We start from the raw sequence: 21,014 nt of genomic DNA, 5'->3' as shown, positions 1-21,014 counted from the left end.
TCAAATTATTCTTCCCGTCGGAAGTTATGAAATTTCAGATTTGGAAAGTTACATCGGAGATCTGTTACCACACGAAGCGACATTTATTTTGAGAGGCAACCCTAATACATTGCAATGTAATATGCATAGTAATTACGATATCAATTTTACAGGAAGCGATACGATCGGAAAAATGCTCGGTTTTGAACCTAAAATTTACGTTGCAGGTCGAATGCATGAGTCAACACAACCGGTCAATATTTTCCCTGTATCGGTCATACGTATAGATACAAATATCGTGGGCTCCAGCTATTTAAACGGACAACCTAGCTTGAGCATACACGAGTTTTACCCCAGCGTCCCGCCTGGTTATAAGGTCATTGAAGTACCTAAATCTGTCATATACGTTCCGGTGATCGTTAAACGAATACACGAGTTGTCTGTGAGGATAGTCGACCAAAACGGGAAGCTCATCGATTTTAGAGGCGAAGAAATAACGTTACGTCTGCATTTAAAAAAAATATGGGAGTGAATTACTTTGGCATTCATAAAGGCTCCGGCGGTTTCGAAGGCAGACCCAGTAGTCAGCGAGACGCCAAGCGGTTAACACGTAAAAATATACGCTTTCTCAAGAAACTAGGATTCAAAGTATTCCAAAATGGATTCCAGCATTCTCCAAGTCGACCAGCCAATTCAATTTGAAAATGATATCACGAAAACGGAAATACATAGCTACCGGCCATTCATTTCGGGTCCTTATGATTTAAATTCCGAGATACGTATCGCAATCCAGAATTCTGATATTTATTGTCTGCCTTGCAAAAGCCTGTTAAGTATCCGCGGAAAATTCGTCAAACCGGATGGCCAGGCCGCTACATACGCAAAAATTGTCAGAAATGGAATTTTACACATGTTTAACAGAATTGCGTACGAGGTAAATAATTTACAGATAGATGAATGTCGCGACGTTGGATTAGTCACTACGATTAAAAACTATCTTTCGCTAACGCCCAGTGAAAAAGCCGTTTCCAAGATGGCCGGCTGGGGCTTGACTGAAGACTATAGTGTACCCATTAATTCAAACGGCGATTTTGAAATATGCGTGCCTTTGAGTCGTCTCATGGGATTTTTCGAAGATTATAAACACGTTTTAGTTAACGTTCGACAAGAATTAGTGTTACTTGTTTCAAACTCTCAGAACAACGCGGTGTTAGACACGGCAGCGCAACCGTTGCCTGTGAAACTAACACTCACGAGCATCGATTGGCTAATGCCTCATGTAACCGTTTCTACCGCACAGAGGATTCGTTTGCTTAAAATGGTTGAAAAAGGAAAAAACATAGACATTGCTTTCCGATCCTGGAGCCTCGAAACATATCCGGCCCTGCCGCAATCTCAATCGGTACATTGGTCCGTGAAAACATCATTTAATACGGAAAAGCCTAGATATATAATAGTCACATTTCAAACGGGTAGGCAAAACAACGTCGCCGGTGATAAATCAAAGTTTGATCATGTTGACATTAAGAATGTGAAAGTTTTTTTGAATTCGGAATCCTATCCGTACACAAACCTGGATAGTAATTTTCCTAATGATAGCTATTTGCTGGTGTATAACATGTATGCGGAATTTCAAGACTCATATTACGGTCGTCAATCATCACCACTTCTCGATCCGGAGAAATTTAAAGATATGGCTCCTCTCTTTGTGTTTGATGTGTCTAAACAGAACGATAAGATGATTGGAGGAGTCGTGGATTGTAGAATAGAAATTACCACAACGAGAAATATTCCCGTCGGCACTCAAGCATTCGCACTAATTCTGCACGATCGATTGGTTTCGTATAACCCGAGAGACAAATCTATTAAAATTCTAATGTAACGTAAGTGATAACGCAGTCTTCCCTGGGACGTCATGCTGTATGCCAACCTCCAGGGATGCTACTCTCAGCACGGTTTCGTCTTAAAAGAGATAAGCCTGGCTAATGACGAAGGGGAGATAATTACGAGAACATTTCAGCCGCCATACTCGTGGAAGTACCTCCACAGAAATTACCAGAGAACAAATTCTTGGTTAACTAGACATTTCCACGGCATCCATTGGGATGACGGTCTGTTTCCTTATACTTCGTTGCAAAACATCCTGTCAGGACACATCAGCGGAACCGTAATGGTGGCAGGCGTAGAGCAAAAAAGGTGGCTTGCAAAGTTGTGTAAAAAACATGTTAATATTCAGGATGCTCAGACCGAGCTCGGATGTCCGTCACTGAAAGAACTGAATAAAATGTATACGCAAGATAATAGCCGTGCACGGCCTGTTACGTCACGACATAACGCCGCGCTGCTTAGGGCTTGGGCGTTGGAGCATTGCCAAGCGACGCCAGACCCTGCTTGCTTCCCCCCCGATACAATAAATTGAAAGCGTCGCTCGTGGGGAGGGGGAGCCCGGTGGGGTGGGCACCCTCGGTGTTATAGCGTCGCTCGTAGGGATGGGGGAGCCCGGTGGGGTGGCCACCCTCGGTGCTATAAATGTAACGCGTCGTTCGTAGGGGAGCCTAGTCACTCTCCAAGCCACTCTTCGTACAAATGCAGTATAATCCGGAAACGCTGTATCGGGATGTGTTGCTCGGCTGCGGTCGCGTGAGTTTCGAGACGGCGGACGGTCGGCAGTGGTTGCACGTGTGCACAGCGTTGGGACACCTGATTCGCGACGACGCAGACGAGGAAGTTATAGAGGTGCCTTGCACTCGGCAAAACTGCAGCGTAAGACTCCTACAGCCGGACACACACCTCCCATGCTCTCCGGAAGCTCTGCTCGTCGAGGCCGCAGATGAGGTGGTGCAGGTGTGGCCCGGCCAGGAGCAAGGTTTTGTTGAGTTCGAGGTGCATCGTCCCAACGGCACGGTGGTTGCCTGGAGTGAATCGTGTGATTCGTTCACACACGCAACATTCCTCGACGGGGGCAACCACTCGTGGAGTGTGCCGTGCAACCCGGAAGTGTGCAACCTCCCAACACCGGTCGGCTCCGACGACGACGAGGAGGAGGACGGCCGCCGTCGCGGCTAGACATCAGCCCCCAGCCGCCAACCGCCAACCGCCCGCACGCCCGCCCGCCCGCCCGCCCGCCAGCCAGCTGCCACCCGCCCGTCTTCGCCAGTAACAGCTCCGGTGAGTGACGTCCGCCATGTTCCCACCCATCTGGGGCCGAGACCCCATCAAGACCAAGAGGGAAAAGTCTAGACACATCCGCGGGCCGTATCCCGCAGGCTTAAGACTAGCTTCCGGTGAACATCTGGACGTTCCCATGCCGCTGTTCGAGGATGTTCGTTATTTAGATACGAACCCAGAACAATTGTCAGATGATGGTTTTAGTGATAATCAAAGTGACCGAAACTTCTATGACATTCCTATTTCTTTGGCTTCGCGCCGATGGCGAGAAAAAGCGAAGAAACATAGAATAGCGGATCCTAGTTTAACTCACACTTTACCGCAGCTAATGTACGACTGTCAAGAAACTAGATATCTTTACGTGCATTCTAGCCTGCACTGTGTCGAATACCGTGTTAGATATTACGACATTGAGAAGGATTGTGAACGTCTGCCTGTATACTTTGAATCGTCTCGCGATAATATTCATTATCGCATGTGTTGGGATAAATCATTCCCATATACTACCATGAGACTGTTAACATCGTTTCACTGTGAAGATAAGAACTGTTACGTGCACTTATGCCATCCGCTGGCTAAACATCCAACAACCGTTGATGAACTCAGGACATCTAGAGTTAAAAATGATGAAACTTTCATAGAGCGCTGTACCGGAACCGATCATTGTCGGAAGAAAACGAACGATGTTTTGTTGGGAGACGATGACGACCTGAACACACCGTGTGTAGGACACCTATGTCCTATTTACCGTGCAAAAGTAATAAAAGAGTCAAACTTTTCAGTGTCTAAATCATTACCTCTTGCACCATATGTCGGATTCAAGCTATCGACGAAACGTAAACTTTTCTAAAAAATAAAATAAATAAACCATGAACTGTTGTGAGTCAGCGTGTTGTAACACCCTCTGTGAATACATTGCAAGTTTATTTATGGAAGCCATACGTATAATTGCTAAAAGACAAACAGAGTCTCAGCTCAGTGTGGAGTGAGCCTCGGTCGAGTAAACATGTCGTTTAATCCGGGTAACCATTATGAAAACCTGTCTCGTGGTTTATCAATGGTGGAGTACTCAATCTGGAATAATGGCATCCTGAAGAACTATGTGGAGAGTTGTGACGGTCACTTTCACACTGTTCAGATTATAAACCCGGACACTAACGATTTACCCCTGGAAGTTAATCAGTGCAATTCGTACGGACATTGTGCAGTTAATTACATGCGAAAAGACACGCCATTGCCTTGCAGTGTCGACGAAGTCTACAATCACGCCTTGCAAATGCCAGAACTGCATTCACCCGACTGTGCATCAGCTATCCTCGAGCCTGCGAAACCAGCGCGCAAGAAATGTCAGCGGAGAGCGCCCGCAACGTATGCACCGCGCAAGACTCGAACCCTAGACCTCAGCCATCTGGGACCCGTCAGTCAAGATGGTGATCACAACGTTCAGCAGAACCAGCACGAAAGAGACCTAAGCAATGCCAAAATAGCCCTACGTACTGTACTCATAGAAATGTATAACAAACTGTAAGTTTTATGACTTGTGCTTTATTAATTTAATACGTGGTTTTTGTGGAAAAAACCTCTTCATATCAATTATTTGTTGTAATTTAAAACACACATAAGTGTGGTCTATTATGAACAGTTTTATAAGTAATTTTGGACTCTGATTAAAGAGTCATAATATATTTTTTTAATTTAATACGTCGTTTTGTGAAAAAAACGTTTCAATGTAATTTTATTGTTGTAATTTAAAACACACATAAGTGTGGTCTATTATGAACAGTTTTATAAGTAATTTTGGACTCTGATTAAAGAGTCATAATATATTTTTTTTAATTTAATACGTCGTTTTGTGAAAAAACGTTTCAATGTAATTTTATTGTTGTAATTTAAAACACACATAAGTGTGGTCTATTATGAACAGTTTTATAAGTAATTTTGGACTCTGATTAAAGAGTCATAAATTATTTTTTTTAATTTAATACGTCGTTTTGTGAAAAAACTCTTCATGTAATTTGTTATGTGTATAATTTATTTATTGTATGAGGAGTGGTTTGAAGAGTGACTTTTGAATAAAAACTGTAAATGTTATTACTTGTTAGATTATTTGAATACTAGCCTGTTCATTGTGTTACTGGGGTGAGATCCGTCTGGAGGGAGGGGTGGTAAGTTGTAAAAAAAAATTACCAGACGCAACGCGCTGCGGCGTGAGGGGTTCCCAGAGTAAAAAAAAAACGCTAGCAGCCATCTTGCCACATTAGTTAAATATATAAACGCCACAGACTGTGAGGGGACACAGTCTCTGATCAGTCGCCGCACTGCTGCTGCCACCTCGACTAGCAGAGCTGCGCCTCCTGTTTTTTCCAGCAAAGGTAAGATAGATAGATACAATTTACTGTAAATGTATTTACTAAGCTGTTTGAAATGTTAGGATGATATTATTATCATCTTGAATGGAAATATTCTTTTTTTTCATTTAACGTGAAAATATCTTACTAAGCTGTTTGAAATGTTAGGATGTTATTGTTATCATTTTGAATGGAAATATTCTTTTTTCATTTAACATGAAAATAATATATTACTAAGCTGTTTGTAATGTTAGGATGATATTATTATCATTTTGAATGGAAATATTCTTTTTTTCATTTAACATGAAAATAATATTAATTTTCAACTTTCTTCACCTTTTACTACCACACAATGTTTTCGCATTTACCATCTATAATTTATTATCGTTTCCTATTTCATTAATACGTAAATGTTTTTTTTTTTTTTTTTTTAGAAAATATTTCCATCTAGAGATATTCTCTAAAAAAATTTATTTTAAAATCTTGCAAACGGATGGGAGATTTCGTGTACAATGTAACATAGTTTTCTGAAGAAAAAAATTAATTTAAATTTATTATGTCAAACCCATACTCCATAAATACGTCTACTAAATTTTATTCTTTTCTTTTTGTTTTAGCTTTGTGCTCACTGTTGAACGTAATTTCCCTCTCTCTCTCTTTCTTTATTTTCTATCTCTTTTCTCTTAATATGTCTTCCCTTTCTTCTTCCCCCGAGGCAAAGCGACTCCGTCTTAATGAAGCTGGGCCTTCTATCCCTGACTCTCGCGATGGTGGGCGGGGGTCAGGGGTGGAGTTGGCGCAGGGGCCCGACGTCTTGCCTCGCCTGGAGGGTGTTACCTTGAACACTGCATTTGCTAACAAGATAGTGGACTTTCAAATTGGAAATGATATTGAAAATGTCGATCCGGACTTGGACCGGTTTCTACAGAGATGTAGGGTTCCCTTTCTGGACTTAACTAACGAATTAATTCGCCCCTTTAAAGTTTACGTTTCACTCTCGGCTTCATTTGTTAAGGAATCTGCGGAGGGAAACGAGAGTGAAACTTTTCATTTCACAACTCACTCAACCGCGATACTGCACTCTGATGAGGTAGGGGAAATCTACGATTCAACATTCATTCCGGAAATCAATAAACACGTTAGTGATTTCGGTGCGCGTGGCAGTGGCTGGGCTCTAAAAAGATTGATTAACATGGATGTACATGTTTCAAGCTATAGAGTTTTCACGGTTGGCGCAGCGCACACGAAATTGCCGGCGTTTTTGTACAATAGGAAAGCTTGTGTTAACATTGAGTGTCCCGAGCAGCACTGTTTCCTGTATGCCGTCATGGCAGGTGTGTCGACGGTGGAAGGCAATGTTTCTCGAGCCACTTCGTATCCAAATCCACTCGTGTATTTTAATACGAATGGCTTGACGTTTCCCTCCACTCTGCATCAGATTAAAACATTTGAGAGGAACAATGATATTTCCATTAATGTTTACGCTTGCGTAGATTCTAAGGGGAATATCGTTGACGAATGTTTTAGTGGCAAATCTGAATCCTCGATCCAGCCTCTTCGCGTATCCTCTGAGCGAAGAGAGAGACATGTAAATATATTGGCGATTCGTTCGAGTGGCGCGACAGAGCACCTACATTTTGTTTACATAAAATCAATGTCCAGATTATTGCATACACAATTGTCCAAGACGCAACATAAGAAATGGATTTGCGAGCGCTGTCTTCAGTATTTTACAAGCGAAGACAGATTAAATTCACACAATGTTCTCTGCAGCCAGCATCAAGCAGTGCGGACCTGTTTCCCTACAGAAGAGAACAAGTATTTGCAATTTACAAACTTTGCAAAACAGGACCGCCTAGGCTTTATTGCGTACTGTGACACCGAGTGTTACCTGAAGCCTTTCTCCACCTGTTTGCCCGGTGACGAGTCTTCTAGCACTACGCGGGTAAACGAACACGTGCCTTATGCATGTAGCATTTTGTTAGTATGTGGGTACGATAGCTCTTTGACCAAGTATGTGCAATTCGAGGGTGATAATTGTATTGCTGAAATGATCGCAGAATTAGTTTCAATGACACAGTGGGTTTGCGATATTTATTCAAAGACCATTACTATTAAGACACCGACCCCGGCCGTCTCTGCAAGGCTTACAAGTCAAACACATTGCCATATCTGTCAGAAGGTATTGGCTGGGCAGACGGTGCTCGATCACTGCCATTTTACTGGTGAAATACGTGGTTATGCCCATTCTAAATGCAACCTGGCTTTCAGGATGCAAAAGAATCAACTCGTCGCGGTTTTTCATAATTTACAAAATTACGATGCCCACTTTTTAATGCAACATTTAGTTTCGCGGCGGATTGCACAGCCGGACGGTTCCTTCGTTGTGGAGAACCCCGGCAGTGTCAAAGTCCTTGGAGTTACAATGGGGAGCTACAAGTGCATTACAAAATACATACCCATTTCAGATAATGCGCAAGGAGGCATGCGCACTGTGCGTCTTAGATTCATAGATTCACTTAACTTTTTAAATTCATCTCTGGAAACTCTCGCTGGCAATCTCACGCCAGATAAATTGAAAGTCACCCGTTCAATGTTTCCAGATGACGCACAGTTTCAGTTAGCTACTCGTAAAGGTGTGTTTCCCTATGATTTTGTTAAATCTAGTGAACAATTGCAGACTGCCTCGCTACCCCCTAAGGAAGCGTTCCATAACGTAATGAGTGGCACGGACGTGAGTGATCTGGACTATACTCACGCTCAAAAGGCTTGGGACGTCTTCCATTGTGCCACATTGAAAGAGTACGCACTTAGTTATCTTAAGGTGGATACTTGTTTGCTGGCCGACATATTCGAGTCGTTTCGTTTCGTTTGCTTACAATATTATTCATTAGATCCTGCCCATTACATTACCGCTCCCTCGCTTGCATGGGATGCACTTTTATTTAAAACCGGTGCGCGTCTTGAGCTGATAACCGACCCGGATATATACCTCTTCCTAGAGTCAGCCGTTCATGGAGGTATAACAAACGTTAGTCGACGTCACGCGAAAGCCAATAATGTTCACATGTCCACTCACGACCCGAGCCTTCCGTCTTCGTACATCTGCTATTTCGATGTAAACGCTTTGTATGCTCACACAATGTTAGATAAACTTCCCGTGGGCAAATTTGAGTGGGTTCCCAGGGATGAGTATGCGAGTTGGGATTTCAACGCCATTGACATAGATGGTGATACGTCATATTTCGCGGAAGTGGATTTGACCTTTCCCGATGATTGTCACGACCGCCTATCAGATCTGCCTCTGGCCCCTGTGAATGGCGTACCGCCAAACGGGCGAATGAGTAAATTATTGTTAACTCTCGCGCCGCGTAATAATTATGTTGTTCATGCTAAAACACTGCGGCACTACGTTCGGTATGGGGCGGTCATCGGCCAGGTTCACCGCGTGCTGCGGTTTGAACAGGCGGCCTGGATGAAAGATTACATAACCTTTAATGCTGAGCGTCGTGCCCAGGCTGCGAATCCCTTCGAAAAATCGTTTTTTAAGTTACTATCGAATGCTGTTTACGGTAAAAGTTTAGAAGATTCTAGAAGACACAGAGACATTCGCATCGCTTCGTGTTACGAAAGTATTTATGGGGCAGCCGAGCTGATTGGTCGTCCGACATTCAAGGGTCGGCAAATCGTCGATGAAAATCTAGTTCTCATAGAGTTGCAGAAAGGTTCGATAACCTTCGATAAACCTTTGTACACAAGTGTCGCCATTTTAGATTTGTCAAAATTGATTTTATACGACTTTCATTATAACTACATGCAAAAAAAATTCCCTCCACAGTCTCTGCATCTCTTGTACTCGGACACTGATTCGTTAATTTACCACGTTCAGTGTGATAACGTTTACGATTCCATTCGACCCGACTTAGCTTCACGTTTCGACACGTCAAATTATGCGCCAGGTAATGTGCAACGCTTCCCCTTAGTCAACAAGGGTGTAACAGGGGTGATGAAAGATGAAGCCGCTGGCGAGATCATTACGGAATACGTGGGTCTTCGCCCGAAACTCTACGCATACAAGATGGAGGATGGTTCTTGTATGCGTAAAGCGAAAGGAGTTAAGGCCAACGTAATCCGATCACTTCTGTTCCCTCATTACCTGGATTGCTTGCTTAAAAATTCCCGGATTCTAGGCAGTCAATACCATTTCCGTTCGCGAGGCCACGCCGTGTTTACGGAGCGAGTGAACAAGGTAGCACTGTCTTCAGGAGACGATAAGCGTTGGCTTTCTGAAGACGGTGTCAGCACATTACCTTGGGGGCATAAAGATCTGTGTCCTTTTAAAACTCGTGCCTCGCCCGATCCCTCCTAATCATTGTACATATTTCCATTTTTCCTCTGATTACGTTCACCAGTGAGACGAACACTGCTGACGTAACCTCCGAGCAGTGGTTGCAGGAACACAACAGCGCTCACCACTCCTCCCCTGCTCGGAGGGTTTTCAAGCGTGTATATATATGTGTGTGTGTGTGGGGGTTGAAGGCAAACAACAGCGCTTCTTCCGCCTCCCCCCCACACACAAAAGAAAAAAAACTTATCCCGAGAGGGGTGTGTTCACCTCCCCCCCACCGCGCCGCGCCATGATCCTTTCCATTATGCATGTGGAGAGAAAAACTGTCGGTATGTTAAAGAAAATGTGTAGAGATGTTTTTGAAAAAAAAATATATTCCCTGTTACCATGATAGCTTGCATATTATTCAATCTATCATGATTTAACGTAAAAATAAAAGTTTGTTTCAAGTTGCCTCTCAAAGTGTATGCAATCTATCATGATTTAACGTAAAAATAAAAGTTTGTTTCAAGTTGCCTCTCAAAGTATATTCAATCTATCCTGATTTAACGTAAAAATAAAAGTTTGTTTCAAGTTGCCTCTCAAAGTATATTCAATCTATCCTCATTTAACGTAAAAATAAAAGTTTGTTTCAAGTTGCCTCTCAAAGTATATTCAATCTATCCTGATTTAACGTAAAAATAAAAGTTTGTTTCAAGTTGCCTCTCAAAGTATATTCAATCTATCCTGATTTAACGTAAAAATAAAAGTTTGTTTCAAGTTGCCTCTCAAAGTATATTCAATCTATCCTGATTTAACGTAACAATAAAATATTCCCCTGTTTTTTTTTTTTTTAAATTTATATAAATCGTCCTCTTGATAGGATGCCTGAAATTTGTGTGATGTTCTACAGATCTCCCCAACCCCAAGACAAATGGAAAGGATACCATCAGCATTGGCGGCCTCTTTCTTCGAGGAAGAGGTGGAGGAGGGTGTGGGGACCAGTATACCAGCAGACATTGCGGCGGCCTTCTTCGCAGAAGACCTGCTGGAAGGGCCGTCGTCTCCCCCTCCTCCTCCAACACCGCCGGCCAAGACTTCGCCGCTGCTGTTGGTGGCGGGCCCCTCTGGGACATGTCCCTGGGGTCGGCCGCTAACAGCCGACGAACAAAGAGGGGTCCGGCTACCTGCTACGAAGCAGAAGGTGCCGGCTCTGCCTAGCGGCGAAGTCGTGGCCAAACTGATGGCAATGGACGCCCAGCGGGGTAGGGGAGGGGGTAAAAAATAAATTTTTTTTAACTAAGTAATATCGTTGTGTTGACTACATTTTTTTCAATACCCATTATGTGTTACTTGTAGCTGGTAACTTAGTATGCAGAAAGTAAAGAACTATGCGGTCATGGTAGACTGCTGTTAAGGTTTAAAACTCGTTTTTGTTTGGAAAAATAAACGTACTATTTATTATGATTTTGTAGCAATGCGCTACTCGTAAAAACAACTGCTGTGAGAAAAAAAATATATATATATATATACATACATGCATTATAGTTTAACAGAAACATTTACGTAAACGTGGCTATGGCAAAATATTATTATTATTATTATTATTACAAGTTACTTTTACCTGGTATTAATCAAATGGCAGGTACAGGTAACTAACACACCAGATAGACGTAATATTTTCCGAGACTATGGCAAAATATTATCATTATTACAAGTTACTTTTACCTGGTATTAATCAAATGGCAGGTACAGGTAACTAACACACCAGATAGACGTAATATTTTCCGAGACTATGGCAAAATATTATTATTATTACAAGTTACTTTTACCTGGTATTAATCAAATGGCAGGTACAGGTAACTAACACACCAGATAGACGTAATATTTTTTTAAGTGTTGGGGAAATATATATTTTAACTTTGGAAGAAATTACATTTGTATACAGTTCTCTTCGGTTGCAGCCGCCACCCCTCTGCGAGCGGCTTCCCCTATGCGGGGCGCCAGTGTATGAGTCATTATTTAATTTAAAAAAATTACACTGGGGGGTGGATGAAGGAAAAGGGCCGTTGGGAGTACGCGCCATCATCGTCTGCGCGGCTCCAACACCCCTTGGGAAAACATATATTTTAATTTTTTTTTTTTTTTTAATTATATAATGCCTATAAATGCACAATACCTTTTCTTTTATATGACAAGTGACGTAATAAGCATACTTTTTTTTTTAAAAAATAAAATTTGGTGATATATATATATTATAAACTAGCTGACCCGGCAAACGTTGTTTTGCCATATAAATTATTTCTAGGGAATTTATAGCTGCAGTACCCGGCGTTGCCCGGGCTGAATACATGATAAAGGGTACCTTTTTCGAAATCAGATGTAGTTAGTAATTGTCTTCTTAATTTGAATGTCAAGTGTGCAAAATAATTTATATCACTTTCAGATCCCGACAGACGTTGCTCTGCCAGTTTATAGTTATTTACCTGGTCTGTATGTAATCTAGACTCTATAAAGTAATATAGAAAAAAGCTTAAAAATAAGAGATTACAAATATAGAAAAAATTCAATTATCTAGCTAATGTTCGACATGCATTGCAATGCCTCATTCAGCTATGTTTTGTAATATGTTTGAAGTAGTTACACATATACAAATCATCTATCCATCTCTCTAAACATATATTTATCTCTATCTACATCTTTATATATCTATGCATCTCTCTATCGCTATTTATCTCATTATATTTACATATATACCTCACACTATCTCTATCTCTTCTATATATAAATCTCTATATAGCTATATACATCTATATATCTCTTTATCTAACCCATTTCATTCTCTATACCTCGCTCTATCTCAACTTATCTCTCTGTCTCTCTCTATCTCACTCTATATATATCACTCTATCTCTGACTCTCTTTTATATTTAAATAAATTATGTCATTAGTGTGCACTTATACAACAAAAACAGACGAATTACCGCTATATAATATGAAATAAACACATTTTTGAAACGATTTGTGCTCCAACTATTGCAAAATAGTTATACCGTCTCAGAAACCTTCACGGGCATGCGCATTACAACTCACCAAAATTGCATCGCAATTGGATGAATGGTATAGTAACGCATACGGCACAAACAAACGAAAATTAAAGACATGACAAACGCATCAAACGATGGTGTGTTTAAAATTCAAGGCAACTAACTCTATCTATTGACGAAGTTAAGAACAAAACGGTTATGAGCGCCTTTATTTTGCTAGCCGCTGTGAGCTCCACTAAGCGGGCTGGTCTCACCAAGGAGAAAAATATGAATTTGCCAGACCTTACTATGTGTATGATCGTGTGGCAGACATAAAGAAATGACACTCCCTCACTATTTGTATGTCTATGACCTATGATTTTTTCTGTTATAAAATGAAATTATCACTTTTTCACTCCCTTAGGGATGGAATTTCATATTAATATGTGGTCTATGTGTTAATCCAGGTAATGAGCTCGCTGTAGGCGGGGAAGCTTGATCAAGTGTTAATTGATCAGCTATTGACCGGGGTTGAAAAATATAAAATTCTATTAAAAATTAGGGGTTGGGGGTAGAAGGGTGAAAATTTAGGGTTGTGTGTATTTTTTAATGCCACATTATAAAAAAAATAAAATAAAAAATTTTCTCCAAAAATTAAAAAAAAAAATTAGGGGTGGACTACCCCTAACATTTAGGTGGATGAAAAATAGATGTTGGCCGATTCTCATAGATACCGGATAAGCACAAAAAAATTCATCAAAATCGGTCAAGCCGTTTCGGAGGAGTATGGCAACGAAAACTGTGACACGAGAATTTTATATATTAGATAATATTATTATTTTTTAAGTAATTAATACTACTGTATATATGTTTCATTTCCACAATACACACACTACAAGAGAACATTATGTCTTTAACACAACAAATGTGTTTGAATTCGCTGAAATACGTAAAGTATAATTATTTTTTTATCATAACACGCTATAAACATAAGTAATGCCTATAGCTTTTTTTTTATTTATTATTATTATAGACAGACATGCTACACACCAAATTAAGCATACTATGACTATACTGGTCTAGTACTATAAGAAAACATGGCTACACTTCAGTGTGTGTGTTTTTTTTTCTTCAAAATTTGGCATCTACTACTACTACTACTACTATAGTCATAGAGTAGTGGCTGACGAAATAATACTTTCTTTTGTATTCAAACTTGAGAGAAATGAAAAAAAAAAACAATGACTATAAATGGGGAAGAAAAAAAAAGATGGCGGCCTGGTATGCTGTGCTACAAGATGGCGGCCTGGTATGCTATGCTTCAAGACGGCGGCCTGGTATGCTGTACTACAAGATGGCGACTTTCAGCAATCGATTGTCATACATATAATATTATTTAATTTTTTTTTTCAAAGTTGGCTGTTCTTGTTACTTCCTAGCAGTCGAAATTATTATTTTTTTTTCAACTGTTGAAATAAACATGGCGGCCGGCCCGTTTTTTTTTAAATTTCCCGCTTAGCACTATAAAAAAAAAAAACATGGCGGCCGACTAGCAGCCGACACTATACATATTTTTTTTAAATTTCCCGCCGTTTAAATTTGCCGACTAGCACTGTAAATAAATAAACATGGCAGCCGCATAGCAGCCGATGCGCCTCGTTTAAATTTACCCCTTAACACTATAAAAAAAATAAACATGGCGGCCGACCGTTTTTTTAAATTTCCCGCCGTTTAAATTTGCCGACTAGCACTATAAAAAAAATAAACATGGCGGCCGCCCGTTTTTAAATTTCACGCTTAGCACTATAAATAAAATATATACCTTCTCTTTAAAAAAATATTTTTATAAGCATATATATATACAACATCTGAAATTATTTTCTCCAATATGGTCTCGTGGTCCTGTGGTTAGCGTGACGGACTAACGATCCAGAAACGAAGGTTCGAATCCAACCGTCGCCACCCCTCACATTTTTATACTTGTAAAAATAATTCCGGCGCGCGACACTAGCGCTACCTGCCTCCCTCATTTAGAAACATACACACACCCCCTCACCATCCAACTCCCCCTCCGCAACGAACACGCCCGAAGTTACCCGACGAGATATATCGATCCTACCGAAGTTGGCTCACGATCGATACACCCCACCCCCTCCACGTGACGTCAACAAACCCCTGCGGACCCTCCACGTGGCGCCCGGCAACGCCCACCCGACCACGTGGTGCCACGCCCCCCCACGTGCTCAGACAAGCACCTGTCCTTTGTTGACACTGTCCCAGAACCGGCGTGCTCCCCCTACTAATAAGGGATTACTAATATTGAAAAGATTCCATTATCTAGCTAATGCTCGGCATGCATTGCAATGCCTCATTCAGTTTTGTTTTGTAATATGTTTGAAGTAGTTACACATATACAAATAATCTAGCCATGTCTCTAAATATATATTTATCTCTATCTACATCTATATACATCTATGTATCTCTCTATCTGTATTTATCTCTTTATATCTACATACCGTATATACCTCACACTATCTCTATGTATTCTATATGAGGGTACTGATTGCTTTGTTGTTAATATTACAAGGGTGTTTTTTACTTGTATGGGAAAATTAAGAATGATAAGGCATCTAGTGCGTGAAACAATGTTATTAGGCAATAGGAAATAAACTTCTAGCGCCTGCGGCATTGTCAACACACACTTTGTACGTGTACTGCATGTTGTATCTAACCCCCTCCAAAGCATTTGATTCTAAATTGGACTTTTAGTAAGGATCCCTAATGTTATTGATAATATAATATAGCCTATAGCCTTCCTCGATAAATGTACTATCCAACACTAAAAGAATTTTTCAAATCGGACCAGTGGTTCCTGAGATTAGCGCGTTCAAACAAACAACCAAACAAACAAACTCTTCAGCTTTATAATATTAGCATAGATACGCACACACACTAGAGGTGGGTCGAAAAGTATCAACCTAATACTTTGGCACTGATACGCGCCTGTATCAGGAACGGCAAACGAGTACACTTGAAAAGTATCAAGTACTTTAGTATCAGTTCAGAATTCACCTGGAACAACACCACTGCCAATGAGCGCAGAACCCGATCGCAGATGACGGTCACTTGGGCGGAGCTTGTGAAAGGGGAGGGAGCAGGAACGACGAATAAGGGATAAAGAAGGGAAATAATGTAGGGGAGGAAGCGCAGGGGAAGGCGTTGAAGGAGAGGCGCAAAGCGAAATTGTTACGAGTCGTTTGGTTATTGTCCCACATCAAATTACGCTCAGTGCGCAGTGCGTGCACAGTCTCGTTCAATAATAAAACTAATGAAAATTTAATATTAAAAAGTACATTAATACAAGATATAATATTTATATTTGTGCACCTAACAGCTATGAAAATGCAAATAAATTCTCAGTTGACACTAATAACAGATGTAATCAAAATATGGACTTTTTTTTCCGAAAACAATTAGTAACTAGTGTTTTCATACATTAAAAGATTACGATTTTATCAAAAATTAAAAATAAAAAACAGATACGTACATTAGTGAGCATACTATATCAATGTTTACGTTTCAAATGTTTCTTCAGATTAGTCGATGATGATTTATAACTCAGTTTTTGTTTACACAAATTACAATTAGCAAACTCATTATTTTTCGTAAAAAAAATTCCACACAAATGAAGTCTTTTTCCTGCACTTATCCATTCCTTATTTCACTATAAAGATACTAACTACAAAGCATGACAGCCCACAACAATGTACATGGTGGTAATTAATACACGGCCAGGACGAACTGCAGTGAATGTTGAACTGATTGATACTGGCTGTATCAGGCGGGCATGAGAGTAACAGAGGTAGAGAATTACCGGGCGTGATAAATAATGTATCAGAGACACCGATACCTTTATACGCTGGTGATGACGGCACGGAGGATGTGTACCCTGTAACGAGAATGCTGATACCTTGTGGCTTCCTGGTACCGCTACTGCTCTGATACAAAAGTATCAGATACTTTATCTAGGTACATTACTGTATCAGTATCAGGTTGGAACAGATACCGAAAATTGCTGTAACAACCCACCTCTAACACACACACACACACACACACACACACACACACACACACAGAGAGAGAGAGAGAGAGAGAGAGAGAGAGAGAGAGAGAGAGAGAGAGAGAGAGAGAGAGATAGGTTACTCACAAAGATTTTTCCCATTTAATAAAACCATGCTTAGTCATTTTCAAATGTCACATGAAATAGTTCTAAAAAAATATTATAAAATCTGTTGTAAAATTTGTTTTAACATTTGAAATGAAACAAAAACTACCCTATTTTATAGTACTAAAATTTTAAAAAACACCAGATTAAACACTTTTTTTTTATACACATTATTATGTTTACCCCATACATACAGTACTACTTTCTATCGGCAGTCAAAGAAAAATGCTTTCCGAAATTTCCTTGCTGTGTTAGAAAAATATCTATCACTTACTGTGTGATGTAAGCTATTGCCTACTGGTGGTAAGACAGAAAATTGTTGGTAAACACAGACTGCAACAGGAAGATGATATTGCCATATCATGCCCAAAGTTCTAGCAGCCAGCGATTGCGAAAAGAACAGAGAAATACTTGACTTTCCATCTAAACTGTGTATTGGCCAAACAGTCGCGCAGGAGGGTGGAGTGTTTGTATTCCTCGCCCCCGCAGATGAAAAAATGACACTAGTGCAGGCATCGCAAAGAGCTATGCCATATTATCTTGGGAAAAAACATGGAAATTGGCTTCGAAAGCTGTTCTCTAAAATTGAAAGGTTGTGCAGCAACATAGATGCAAAGTTTGAGAGCTATCGTGACTTAGTGATGAATAATCAAGAGCCGTTTAGAATTTTAAAAATACATATTAAAAATTATTAAATAAAATATGTATTTAGCTTTAATCCAAATAATTTTAACTGGACATCATTGTCATCATTAACTGTTACCAGCCTGTGGCCCCATCAGAAAAGTAAAATGCCTCCATCTTCATCTCTCCCGCACTCCTTTAACTATCTGCTCTTCCCACCTCCTTCTTGGTATTCCTTGGGGTCTTCTTCCTGTGTACTTGCAACCCCATACTTTTCCTAGGCAGCCTCTCTTCCCATTTTCTGGATATGACCATACCATCTAATTCTTGCTTTTTCAATGATCTCATTCAAGTCCTGTACTCCTGCTCTTGCATCCACCATCTCATTCCTGATCCTGTCTCGCCTTGTAACTCCCAACATACTCTTCATTAACTTCATACCTACTGCTCTGATCTTCCCAGCATCTGTCCATGTCTCTTTAACAAAATGAAACTGTAGTTAATAGAGTGAAAATAAAATGAAAAATATATCGGCTATGTCATTTGTATTTCTTTACAGAATATTCACTAGCCTATTCAGTAGGCCTTTGCAAATATTGGAATTTTTGAATACCAAATTAATAGTTTATTATTTGTATTTGATTCAATTGAATACTAACACTTCAAAAAATTGAATATTCAGTCATTTACGAATGGCTGTGCGAAATCCAAAAAATCGGGAAAAATTTCTGGATCGTGAAGATATATTTCTACGGGATTTTCATAATATTTTAGGGTTATGTATGTGGAGATTTTTTCACTACATCCAGCCATTTAAATTTACAGCAGACAATATAACACTAATTTGGAAACATTACTAACACCCAAGTTATCAGCTAACATGATTTACAGAGAAAACAGTTTGTCAGATCGTTACAAATAGATTAAAACTATCAGCATACTGATAAGGATAAATACGTGTACCAAATAATCATACAATGCGGGTGTTAAATGTTGAGTTTTCAGAACAGAGGTTAGAAACACTGCATGCCGGCCAGCTCTGTGATTATTTTCGTTTAGAACGGGGTGGAGAAGAGAAGAAACTTATATAGATCTTGTGGAAAATATCTGGCCGCATACTCACAGTAAAGACTCCTAAAGCCTCACAAGCTTTGGCATTTTCTGGTGGATAATACTAATACAAAGTGAACGGACCGGATATTGGCCCACACTCACATTCCTAGCATAGTGACAGCTCAGACAATTATCTTCCTGCGTGTCCAAAAAAAAGGAGGGGTCACACTAGGAGGGGGGGAAAAGTTTACCTCTTTTACCCAAGTACATTGTCACTGGTAGAAGAGTCTCTCTACTCTCCAAAATTGTAGAGCAGTTTGTGTTTCTCCACAATAATTTAAATTAGCCTATAGGTAGTGATGTGACAGACTTTATTTAAATATAAATGATGAAAAAATTTAAAAACCTTTAAATTTTGAATGCTAAAAATGTTCTAATTCTATATAGATTGTATCACTTACCCTACTAAATATATGTATGTTATGTTGTAATGTGGTGATGAAAAATTGTTTTTATGGGATTCCAATTATCTCATTCTTATTATTCAAATTCAATATTAGTATTCAAGATTAATTTGGTGTTTATATTTGAATTTGATTTGAACCTAACTTATATTTGCACAAGCCTACTATTCAGAAACTAATTAAACTCTTGTAGAGAATAATTTCAACAAAATTTAAAAGTAACATTGTTATTAAAGATATAATGTTTTCAGATCAAAAATTTGAAAACTATGAAACTTCTCACTAGTAAAATGAAGAGTAAACATTATTTTGCATATGAGGTTGGTCACGTTTTCGCTCATTTTGAGTTTAGTGTTAGTTGTTTTATATTTAACATGTTATTTTTTATCTTATATCAATATTGTTTTAAACTTATATATAGCTATCCCTTTTATTCCTCATCTGCATTACATATGTAGCTGTTTTATACTCGGGTTGTTTTATAATTGAGAATACGTATATTAATTTTATTCTAGGTCATATATATTGTAGAGCTACTTCCTGCTTGAAGGCCCCACACACTAAAGAAAAAAACGTTGGGCTGAATAAAAACTGTGTAATAAATTTTATTTCTTAATTGTATGACTCTCCACTGGTAGTGTTGATATCATGTAGGTCACAGTTAGGTGTTACTTGATTGATTAGGAACATACATAAATACACACTGGGGTAGGTGAAATTACAAATGACATAACACAACACTTTGAATATTAAATATAGAATTATTTTATTCCCAATGTAAAAACGATTTAAAAGATTTCAATCTTATTAATATATTTAATTATTATTCATATTCAAACAACAACCTAACTTAACATTGACATCATAGGAATTCAATAAAAGTTCAATTACCAGGAGTTATGTTGCGCACATTTAAATATTTTCAAAAGTCTTTATTTGAGTTCGTTGACACTACACAGTTTTTAATTAATGTTTTTAGGGAACTTAAAATCAATTTACCTCGGCTAGTTAGGTTCAAAAATCATCGGCAGAGCTCAGAGCCTCTCATCTATAGGACCACTGAGTCTGTTAATTAATGTGTAAATTCGTAAAATTTATGTCCAATTAATATTTAAATCATCTATAGAGTCAATTTAATTCATAAAATCAATGTTTATATTAAGTTTCGACGACGATGTAACATAAAAACGGGAGTTTCGTGATTCGTGCATAAGATTAGGGCACAAAAATCTGGGCACTTTTATTACTCACGTTATTCACTCCTATAATATTTATCTTTTTAGATAAATCCTATTTCAATATTCTGAACTCCCTAATGGTTCATAATTATCATCCTCTATCCGGGATGCCTGATGCTAAATAGCTAATTTTCAGGATTTAAAATCGCCGACGTCACGAAGTTGCCGCTCATTCAGCTGGCCATTAAGAACTCTCTTTCTTACTAGTTTCTCAAAATAACCAGTAAGACTCAACTTTTAAATGGTGGCCCGTGATTGGCCAAAAGAACCAATTCTGTTACATAATTTCTTACCGAAAACGTAAACTCCGAACGCAACAATTGCGCGGATAACAAAATTTCACTTAAAATTTAAATAAATATTAAAATCATAATTTACATAATAAAATTACGGCGTTAATTTTACCGTTTACAGTTTCCAAGTCCATTAGTCCTTAGAGGGGTATCAACAATACCTAGTTCAAATAGTCCGGTAAAAATCCCAAAGAATCACTTTTCCATAGACATACATAACAAAATATTGCCGTTTCTGAAAATAAATAATATTATACATAGAGCAGACA

General features: G+C 39.2%; 2 protein-coding genes across 10 annotated transcripts in view; both read left to right on the top strand.

The window, feature by feature from the left end:
- LOC134528104 (reticulon-4-interacting protein 1 homolog, mitochondrial-like) overlaps positions 1 to 21,014 on the top strand; it is a 79,921-nt gene that overhangs the window by 41,610 nt on the left and 17,297 nt on the right. The gene's annotated exons all lie outside the window — the stretch shown is intronic.
- On the top strand, positions 6,001 to 10,821 carry LOC134528102 (uncharacterized). Its single transcript, XM_063361362.1, has 2 exons — positions 6,001 to 10,172; positions 10,736 to 10,821. The coding sequence occupies exon 1, from the start codon at positions 6,052 to 6,054 to the stop codon at positions 9,862 to 9,864; it is 3,813 nt and encodes a 1,270-aa protein (XP_063217432.1). The 5' UTR covers positions 6,001 to 6,051; the 3' UTR covers positions 9,865 to 10,172; positions 10,736 to 10,821.

This window comes from Bacillus rossius, chromosome 1 (genome assembly GCF_032445375.1).
Source record: "Bacillus rossius redtenbacheri isolate Brsri chromosome 1, Brsri_v3, whole genome shotgun sequence".
NCBI classification, from domain to species: domain Eukaryota; kingdom Metazoa; phylum Arthropoda; class Insecta; order Phasmatodea; family Bacillidae; genus Bacillus; species Bacillus rossius.
This window is presented reverse-complemented; position numbering and strand designations above follow the sequence as displayed.

Bases quoted from the DNA above. Each gene is read 5' to 3' on its own strand.
- LOC134528102 (XM_063361362.1), top strand. From the start codon at position 6,052: ATGTCAAACCCATACTCCATAAATACGTCTACTAAATTTTATTCTTTT.